Genomic DNA, 10,570 nt, shown 5'->3' on the forward strand with positions numbered 1-10,570 from the left:
CCACGCCCCATGCAGATTGTCCGGGTCACCCTCCACACTTGGCCCCCTGCAGGGCGGGGCGGGGCGGGGCCGCCCGCTGTGAGGGTGCAGGGGGAGAGAGAGGGTTGTATGGGCTGTGATTCGCCTAATGCAAATTTGGTATCTGCATGATGAATTGAGTGCCTATTAACCCCCGCCCGTGCTCGTAGTCGTGTTGGCGCGCTTGCTGGCGTTTTCCTGGCGTGCGGCGGGGCGTCATCTTTCGCGGCGCTTCTGAGCCTACAGCATGGCTATTTGGTGTTGGAACTCAGCTTCAAGTTGTTTTTTATCGTTTGTTTTTTAAACCAGAGAGGGGGAGGGGACAATTATGTTTTTTCACGTCGAGATTATATCAATCTTGCTAGTTATGAGGAACGTATTTGGACGTCATAGCTACTACTTCTAATTAAACCTACGTCGAATGAACAGACAGCGTCCTGTCTGGGCTTGGGTTGGGTTTGGAGTAAACGTGTTCTACGAATCATGTCACAACACTGAAAGAACTTAGTTTACAACACCAGAAGAAGTGATTTGTGACTAAGAGTAAAACTTCACAGCAGTAGTAGTCAAGGAGTTGGTGACCATGGTAGACCACCGCTGGGCGCAAGGCGCGGCCGGGCCGAGCCCGAGTGTCAGAGGAGACCTTAGAACTTATCCAATATTCACTCGCAGATGCACGACGGTCAGTAGTGGTGGGCGGAGGGTCGGGCAGACACAAAGCCCCAGGAGACGGAGATAGGGATGGCTCCGCTGGGGAACGAACTGAATCACTCTGATTCATACCGGCTCATCTGCAAGCCTTACCGGCCGGGGCTGCGTCCGGGGCTGCGGCAGCAGCAGCGGCAGGAGGATGGTGGCTGGACTGGACTCTGGCTTTTCCGAGCGTAGCCGATGGGGTGGGGGGTGGTGGTGGTGGTGATGGTGGTGGTGGTGGTTCCCTTCTTCGTGCCTTGAGCACATGCACGGGCTCGACCCACCAATTCTCGGAAGAGCTCCCCGGGAATGACCGGCCGGTGCATCGCAGCCCCTGGGGATGAATCCGAAGGCGGCTGGCTGACCAGGGCGGGGGCGGGTGGGGAGGAGGGAAGGCCAGCTTGAGTAGTACGTCCACTCTCTCTCTCTCTCCAGAAACGTGCGGCAGCCTGCTCCATCAAAGGTCTGGGTCCTCAGAGGGAAGGAATGACAAAACACAGGAACTGTTTTCAACTGGCACCTGATCTACTATTTAATTTCAATCTTTCAGTAGAATTTGGCACAGCCTTCAATATATATAAATATATTTTCTTGCATAAAGTGGGCACAGGAGGTAAACATCACAGATACCATACCTTTCACATCAATGGTTGTCAACAAACATAAAAAAGTAAAAAAAATATATACTATGTTTACAACTGTATGCATATGACGGGTATTCCTAAATTTTTTTCCATTTGCACCACTAGAGATATACAAATTTCACAGAGAGAAAGACTGCAGAATCACCTATATCAAAAAGGGGGGAAAGGGGGAGGGGGACTTTAATAGATAAGGATACAATAAGAAGAGGCGATTGAAATTTTTTTAACAGGTTCAACAAGACAGGTGGAATTGAGAACGTCCATAAAATTACACCCGATAAGGGTCACTAAGTCTTATCTACATAGTAGATAATTTAAATTAAAAACATAAAATGTATGACTGAAATAATGACAACAAACAGCGCACATATGTGACATGGCATGGGTCTAAAGTTTGCAGTGACAGTTTGCCCTCCCAGTAAGCACCTGGACTTGTGACCTTAAACTAGATGAAACCTACAAAGACAAAAATGGATATGAACCTTTTCACTTCACACTGATACTTGGCAAGAATTAAGATTAACAAGACTACTGTAACTATGGAAATAGACACAAGTTCACAGGGCCACAATATGTATGGAACATACATAACTAGGCATTTTTTGTGCATCCATGTCCAGGTATAGAGGTATTACATCAAAAAACAAAGGGACAACCAACAATACAATAAAAACCAACATATTCACCTCACTGAGAACATACAATAACACAAAATAACAGTTAAATCATAGGACCATCAATATTCCCTCACTGTCTATAATTTTAATTTGGTTGGGCACCTTTCCAGACCATTTTAACACATTCACAAAAAAAAAGAAGAAAGAAAAAGAGGGTCAGAATAGATTGATACACCGTTCATCTCCCCACAAGTACAAACAGAACAGTCTCAAATTTTACCTTACAAACAAGTAAACCCACTTAAAATAACATTTCTGGGAAGAATAATATACAGGGAAAAAACAACAAATAATGATCACTAATTTGAAATAAAACAGGCTGCAATGCAAAACGCCTTTATGAAATTAATTATGTACAGCCAGTAATTTTGTATGTGTACAAAGCAATCATATGAACATATAAAACAACAATAAACCTTATGGTTTCTGAACACACATCATAGGAAAACCAAATGGAAGCTTAGATTGGAAAAGTTGATGTTAGAAGCCTCAACTTGCTAACAAATGACTGAACATATAGTTAACAAATAGGTGCAATGTGCATTTCCAGGACAAGGCATACATGTGTACTTGTCAGCTAGGGTGTAAACAAGTGAGTGTAAGTTATCTTTAAGATGCAGAAGAATATAAATTATGAATAATGTTAAAACAACACAAAAAGGTACTCACTTTAGGAAACAAGTATACAAATACTGTATGTACAAAATTTTCAGAACTGTGGTTTTAAACGTTGTATAATTTCTTATTTACAAAATCCATTGAGCTAAATTAATCCATTTGATGAACAAAGACTCAAATGGTATGACCTGAACGAACATTAATGCTGCCTACGTATTTGATGACCATAAAGACTAGTATATTTTGAGGAAACCTATAAGCCTCTGAGACAACTAAGATTCAAAATGGAAGCCGGTTTTATCCTACAATAGTTTGTATTATATTAAACACACACAAAGAAAAACATAACAAATGGCTTGTGGTAGATGAAGAATGACGATACAAAATTTTAACAGTTAGAAAATTTAGAAAAAACCCTTCAAAATCAGACAAATTTTAAAAATTGGACGCCCAGTGATTTGCTAGTTATAAGACTTACAAACTATTTTCAATATAGTGTAGAAAATGTATCGAAAAACATTAGTCTTACAGCAAGCTCATCTCAATAATGATCAATGGAGAAAACATTTCACCTACTTTATTGCTCAGAGAAATCCTACAAAGTTTTCTTGTTGAGAGCAATCACTTCCACAAGGACAAAGATCTGATGAGTTAAAGTAAGTGGGACTGTTAGCTTAGCTTTGACAAAAAGTGAACAAAATTTTATCAAAAATATTTAAATTAATTAAAAAGTTTAAAGGAGGGTTAACCAGAAAGTTGGTGCTGTACATACCTAAGTCAAACAAGAGACCGGCCAGATAATTAGTGAGGGTAATAGAGGCTTTTTAACACCTGGGGGCAAACATAAATCCGCAAAATCTATGTTAGTCTTTTATCAGAAAAAGGTTGACAATTTAGGAGAGAAAAAAGAAAATCAAACATTTCCTGTAGTAAGCTGTACATGCATAAAATAGTTTCAATCACCTAGCCACAAGCCATAACAAAACTTTCCCAGTAAAGAAAAGCAAAACAGGACAAGCAATAGACAATGACGTTTACAGTTGAACAAGTAAATAACGGCCAATATGAACTGTAACATAGGAGCAATCACATGCCACTAAACTGTACGACAAAACTACATTATGCAATTTTCCTTAAGAATACACATGTAACTAACATTTATGTTCCTGAGTTTAATACCATTATGTTCTTTGAAGTTTACAGAACACAGGTGGAACTTGAGCTAAACTAATTCCTAAACCAGACCAGACAGGAACAGCAGTACAAAAAGTGAACAGTTAATAGAAAAGTAATATGAGAGAGGAGAGCAAAGCAAAAATGAATACGTGAATACCTAAGAGGGTTTTTGTTTTGTCAGTGCAGCTCCATTTAGAAAGTAATTAAGTAGCATCAGATGAATCCTGAAATGAATTTAAGTCCATATCATTGTGATGGGGCAATTCAAGTAGCAATAATATTTTCTGCTTAGCAAAAAGAAAAACACCTTTAAGCTCTGTTATTTCTTTCAGAACACTAACTGGCTACCAGTTACGTACAATAAACAGTGGATCTTCTAAAGTCAAATTTTATTTGCTTTCATTTTCCCTACCTCGTGAGGCTTGTTATCACATAACTTAAGAGTGAGTGGTCCCGAATACATGGAGAAACCAACTAGATGTAGTTGACACAACCACAATGGATACAATTTTTAAATTTCCAGCAACCTACATGCATATTTTAACTATGGTGGACTAGGACGTGGGTTGAGAGATTGCTGGGAAATAAGTATTCCAAATTGTAACTCCACAATGTGTCACAAGGCTAACACAAAGGATAATCTGCACGTAAAATGAAGATAAACACAGGAAATAATCCTTTCTAACTATTATTTTAAATAAGCTTTGTATAAAAATGTTGATCTACTTGATTCCTTCTCTTGTTCAAGTAAAAACACCAGATCTCTGATATTAACTCTTTTTAGTCTAGGTCGGCTGGGAAGCTGAAAATAGATACCAATAAATTAGACACAATTGTCTTTTTTTTTTAAATAAAAGTATTACAATTAAAATGGCAATTAGGTATGACAAGTCAAAATTCTCACCTGAGGTCTACCAGATACATTGCCATTACTAGTAGAAGAAGTTCCATTACCCTACGACAAGAGATAAAATATCCATTAGCTCCCAATTAAAATCTTAATCACAGAAGTGTGAATGTTTATTGCTATAAGGATGATTGCTCTATACTTACAGGGGCAGTTGTACCCCCATCACTTAGTGCTCCATCAAGACGAGGTTTTTTTCTTGGGCCAATAGCTTGCAAAGCCGTCATGTTTGCTTCTCTCTGCCGTACCTCTTCCATTTCTGCTCTTTGCATCTGTAAAACAATTACATTATTAGATACATTATACATATGACCATGCACCATCAAAATGACACCATTGTTGAATCTTAAGGATGGATGGATAATAGATTAAAAAGTATTTGACAAAATCAGACCTCTTTGGCCTTTGCTTTTAATTTTGCTTGTTCTGGATCTTCACTCTTCGACCGACTCTTGGCTGCTCTTAATAAAAGCTCACGTTCTTTTTCTTCATTTCTTTTGCGTTCCATTCTGTCTAATTCTTCTAAAAATTTAAGTTGTCCTTTTACATCTTGAGATATTTCATATCTTGGGTCAATCTATCACAAAGAGAAAAATAAAATTGTTGATTAGATTAAAAGTTTTGAGAACAATTGAAAATGTTAGAGGGGGAGTGAAGCTTACTTTAATGATATCCATTCTATGTTCTGCAATAACAGCTAACTTTTCCACAAAATTTTTTAACCTTTCTTGGGTGGCATGTGAAATAAGGGCAGCAACATCTGCACTTGGTTCCTCAAGACCCTTTTCACTAGCTGCAAAAAAAGATAAATGAATCAAAACAAATCATAATTTATGTTCCTTGTTCTACAGTGTGATTAATCAAATAAAAGTTCTCACCAATATTTTTAATTTTGTGCTGCAATGTAGCTCCATGTAAGAATATGTCATCTTTACATGACCGGATTTGTGTTCCCACAAATTCTGTGGATCCCAATATTCTTTGGGTCTCCTCAATTATATTAACACCACCCATAGCAGCAACATCATTTATGTCATCATCTCCTCTGTGAGAAAAGGAGTTGTTGGTTATTAGTATGCCTTCACAATACGACTTCGTCATAAATACGAAGGTCCTTCAATGAAAGTACTTACGTGTACAGAGCGGAGTTAGATGAGGAGGAGGCTGCAGCTGCTGCCGCTGCAGCAGCAGCGGCAGCTGCATTTGATGCTGCCATGGACGAAGCTATAATAACTTTTTTATCTTTATCTTTAAATGCTGTTTTAAGGTTGGACGAGAATACTGTGCCTGTTGTTGACCCAGATATAACAGACGCAGCCAGCGCTGTACTTATAACGGGAGTTGATACTGCTCCCCCAGGAATTGCAATTGATGACACATTAGGGGCAGTAATTGAACTATTGTCAGACTGTATAACAGCTGGATTTGTTGCAGACATGTTTGTCAACACTGTTGATGCTGTTCCACTGTTCACTAAGTCCGATGAGGAAACAATTGAATTAGCTCCTAATGTAACAACAGGACCAGTTATGGTTTTTCCTTGCATTCGCAACTGAGCTGCAGTTAATTTAGGAGGTACTTTTGATGCAATAGTTGTAGTCTTATTTAGTAGTGGGGTGGTAGTTCTAATTGGAGTAGTAGTCCTTATAACAGGGGAAAGAGGTCGATTTTGTGGACGTATTGGAGTTGTTTGCCGAATTGGCATCAACGCACGAGGAACTTGAATCGTGCCTGGGGTGCCAGGTCGAAACAGTACCGGAGTGGAGCCCGATACAGTAGTAAAAGTTGAACCAGGACTTGGAGAGGCCACAGGAGATGGATGCGTAGTCACAACACCAGCAGTTGACACCGACTGGGAGACGATTCCTGGTGCAGATGTGGTGATGGGCACCTGTGGTGTCATCACCGAATGTGTAAACACTTTGTTCACAGTTCCAGTTAAGCCAGGTGTCACAAATTGGAGTGGCTGTTGGCATAGCATGCAAAGAGCGGGTAAGGAAAAGAGAAGCAATTGAAAAACTGCCTCCTTGCAAATAATAATAATAATACTAATGATAATAATTTAGGCAAAAAAGAGAGAAAATGAAGAATGGCTCAAATGCTTATGTAAAGGCAGTTTGGGAAATTTTACTTTTACATCTTAAATAGAATAATAATGTAGTATTAGATACCTAGAAGCCTTCATTTAAAAACAAAGGGGAAAGTAAAAGTTCATTTGCATATTGGTTAGCAATAGGAACATACAGTACAAGCTAGCTGATGTTATGTGCTAGATGTGTTGATTTCTTTCTGCAAAAATGCAATGTTTAACTTAGACAGTTTGGGATCTAATGCAAAACATTTTTACCCACAGTTCAAAAAGCACATTATTCAATTGTGACATTGAAACCCCTCAGAACTTCCCCAATTTCATTCCTCTAGCAAAAACCTTTTCCCCCAAACCTTGGACAATCACACACCATAATGCAAAGAGTGCAATGAAGCAAGCATATCAGTAGCAGGTAAATGATTTTTCAGTGACTGTTATATTATATCTAGAAACATAGGAAGCTCAGATTTCTGTTCTAAGAACAAGTAACAAACATTTGCCAAGAATAAGAAATTTGCCAAGCACAAGAAACCAGCCAGTGAAAGTTCACACTTAAATGCAATTGGATGTATACAGTAAAACCCACTTATAACAATTTCCTGTTTTCATCCAGCGCCGGACTCCTAAATCTGTTATATGAGGGTTTCACTGTACATGCATAAGCAACAGCATAACTCCATTCACAGACCACTTAGGTATGAATGCAGGTGATAAATACAAACATTTATTTTAGCAGTTTAAATTTACAAAAAAAAAATTGTTATTTTAAGCTGTGATAATATATTTTCAAACTCCAACAATTGAATGAATGATTGTTTAAAAAGAGAGAAAGGATAAATGCAAGATGCACCTCAAATTAATTTGAGGGTAAGTTATCAGAAAGATATTCTACAGGGGCAAACTATGTGGGTTTTAAGAAAGGGGATTTTAGAAGAAGAGAAAGGGGGAAAGAGGGAAGAAAAGAGAGGAGGAAGGAAAGGAGAAAATAAATATTACACTTGTCTAAAAAGGAAGGTTGAGTAGAAAAATGTAGGGTGGTGTGATTGCTTTCCCCTCGTTCTATTTCTACGATTAAGTAGATAGATACTATTTGTAAAATCTTACCGTGACAAGTCGATGGGGAAATACATGGCGAGGTCCTTGAACTCCCCCAATTATAGTAGGTGCAACACTTGTAGCTGTTCCAGCATTTCCTGGGGTTACTACTCTTACAGTCTGAGTTGTTAAACCACCAGGCTTCAATTGGGTAACCTGAAACATAAAAATATTATAAATGAGGTTGCACTAATTGAGATTAGAAGACAAGATTTCTGGTGACTTCTAGCAAAATACCTGAAGAGGAGGACAGGAAACTGTGGACGTAGGAACAGTAGATGCTACAACAGTTGTGAACATAACACTGGCTGGTGGAGGACGTATACCATCTATCACCAGTTCTTTGGTTACCATTGCTTGTCTCAGTAGAGGAAGACTTTTCTGTAAACATATAATATAAAGAATAAGCAACACGTAGATAATTTACCGCACATAACTTATATTCACTTTCGTAATTTAAAAATGTGTACCTTGAGGAAACCTATCAAACATGGTTGAGGTGAAGCATTCAGAAGCCTTTCCAGTCTTTCACAAAACTCCTCAGGTTCGACTTTGCAATCCACCAGCTCTTGAATGAGTGATCGCACATTTCTTTCAACTGATTTTGGTTCACGGCTTGAAAGCTCTAACAAATTAGCTAAGAATTTTCGACATTTTTCCTTTGTGGTATCAACTTGAGCAGGGCGAGGCTGGAATAATTGATAGATTTTGTAAGATAACAAATGAGGAATGTAAGTGTACTTTAATAAGCATAGGAGTTTATCTTGATAAACAACCAGGTACTAGTCAAATATCATACCTGAGCAGGTTGAGGTGTTGCTGGAGGTGTTGGTGTAACTGCTGGAGTTACAGTAGTTGGAGTTGACAGAGCAGGGACAGGGACCTGAGTTGTAATAGTGTTTGCAGTAACTGTTGTAGCCGTTGATGTACCTGATGAAGCTAGCGATACGGAACTAAGCTGCAAAAATAAAAAACAAATTACAATTGTATTACAAATGTAAACAAATACAAAATGGTACAAAATTTTAAAGTGTACTTACTGTGGGAAATGACTGTAAGCGAAGCGTTTGAGTTGTATTTGCATTACCAGACGCAAGGGCGGCTGCGCCAGTCCCAGGGCCCACCCGTACTAATTGAAACCCATTATCAGTCTTAATTAAAAGATTTTGAGTCCCAGGTGATAAGGACTGTAACGCTTGAAGAGTAATTTGCTACAAGAAGAGTGCATAAGTATGAGAATAGATACTGTAGAAATAAGTTCCAAAAAACTAAATTATGAGTCTCATACACCAAGCAATACTTTGTAAAATTATACTAAACATTTGTTTAACTTCCAGGCGAAGATATTTCATAGCAAGCTCTAACAGCACATATAATTTTTCAGCAAATTTATTTTTAACAAAATGATTAGTGTCAAAAAATGCCAAGTGGTCAATATCTATAAATTTTCTTTTTTTTATAATGACAGAAGTACATTTTCTTTAAAAGAATTATAATATTGCTTGGAGTACACATCGAATAAAATGTCACAATTTGCTATTATGTAGGACAGCTTACCCCTTGAACTCCTCCTCCTCTCACAAGGGGGCTTCCACTCACTACTCTTAAGGGACCCTTCTGACCACCAATACCTGGTGTCATTGGCCGAAGAGCATTCATATTTAATATTTGTACGTTGCCAGAAATCACATTGCCTTGTGATCCAATTGTAGCAACTGATTGAGTGAGTGGTTTGGCGAGTGTAACCACTGAAGTTCCACTTGTTGTCGCAGTTCCCATAGACACCACATTATTTATGCTTGTTGCCGTCATTGGCACTGAACTGTTTACTGACATTGGCACAGGCATAACCGCCGAAGCGATTGAAGCCTGAGGTGCCAACTGGTTACCACTTGTCTTTATCACTACAGCAGCACCTCCAGGTTTAGAGGGATCCAATGCATTGAGAACACTCTGAGTTATCTGTTTAGTCACATTGGCACTAGAAGAGAGTTGATGCTGAGAAACAACAGTCGTAGCTGGGTTCACCACAGTCTGTGATGGAAGAGACGTCAAGGCGACACTCCCATTCTGCAAAGCACCAACATGTTGAGTTGTAAGAGGCAGTCTTGCATTGTTTATGTTCATTCCACCAGAAGCTTGGCTTGATGTGGGGATCAAAATACGCACTGATTCCTGCCCTTTGGTCAAATTTGCTAAAGTGGTTTGGGTTAGGCCTACGCTTGAAGTAACCTGGTTAACAAAGTTGGGCCTACTTGTCACTTCACCTGGTACAGAAGCTATTACTTTAAGTTGACCCAGATTAGAGGTCTGTATTGTGTTTATTTTGCTTGCATCATTCAGTACGATATTGTTCACTGATCCCGCTACCGGACTCGAACTTTGTTTCTCAGACGAAACTGGGGCCCCGTTAGAAATGGCACTGTTCACATGATTCTTAGCGCCTGTGGTGATCGTCCCTGAGGCACTGGATGAAGTAGAAGTAGAGGTAACTAAGTTATTTTCCAACGACCCTACTATTGCACTGACAGCCGATTCGTCGACGTCTGTACTCAGAGCTTCCTCCAAGAAGTTCGCCGACGCCATTTTCTGCCCGACTCCAACCGTAAACTGAAGTGCGCATGCGTGAATTACCATTCTACCCACAGTGCAT

General features: G+C 39.1%; 1 protein-coding gene across 5 annotated transcripts; it reads right to left on the reverse strand.

Annotated features, from left to right (window-relative positions):
• Positions 1–1,215: 1,215 nt before the first annotated feature.
• Positions 1,216–10,570, reverse strand: LOC113205658 (transcription initiation factor TFIID subunit 4). Of its 5 annotated transcripts, none has more exons than XM_026421363.2 (14): positions 10,087–10,569; positions 9,475–9,987; positions 8,958–9,128; positions 8,717–8,875; positions 8,388–8,606; positions 8,155–8,298; positions 7,927–8,073; positions 5,867–6,699; positions 5,612–5,778; positions 5,396–5,526; positions 5,128–5,310; positions 4,880–5,005; positions 4,731–4,781; positions 1,216–4,628 (listed from the first exon to the last, which is right to left on the reverse strand). In XM_026421363.2, the coding sequence occupies exons 1-14, from the start codon at positions 10,552–10,554 to the stop codon at positions 4,515–4,517; spliced, it is 3,426 nt and encodes a 1,141-aa protein (XP_026277148.1). In that variant the 5' UTR covers positions 10,555–10,569; the 3' UTR covers positions 1,216–4,514. The 5 variants fall into 5 exon arrangements, with proteins under 5 accessions (XP_026277148.1, XP_026277149.2, XP_026277150.2 ...); XM_026421364.2 differs by having other exon boundaries at positions 10,435–10,547; XM_026421365.2 differs by having other exon boundaries at positions 10,447–10,545.

Source organism: Frankliniella occidentalis, unplaced genomic scaffold (assembly GCF_000697945.3).
Source record: "Frankliniella occidentalis isolate FOCC.00 unplaced genomic scaffold, Focc_3.1 Scaffold627, whole genome shotgun sequence".
In the NCBI taxonomy this organism is placed as follows: domain Eukaryota; kingdom Metazoa; phylum Arthropoda; class Insecta; order Thysanoptera; family Thripidae; genus Frankliniella; species Frankliniella occidentalis.

Bases quoted from the DNA above. Each gene is read 5' to 3' on its own strand.
- LOC113205658 (XM_026421361.2), bottom strand. From the start codon at position 10,554: ATGGTAATTCACGCATGCGCACTTCAGTTTACGGTTGGAGTCGGGCAG. The intron at 9,129-9,474 runs GTAAGCTGTCCT...CTCTTCTTGTAG, and splicing joins GAGGAGGAGGAGTTCAAGGG to CAAATTACTCTTCAAGCGTT. The intron at 4,629-4,730 runs GTGAGAATTTTG...ATCTATTTTCAG, and splicing joins ATGTATCTGGTAGACCTCAG to CTTCCCAGCCGACCTAGACT.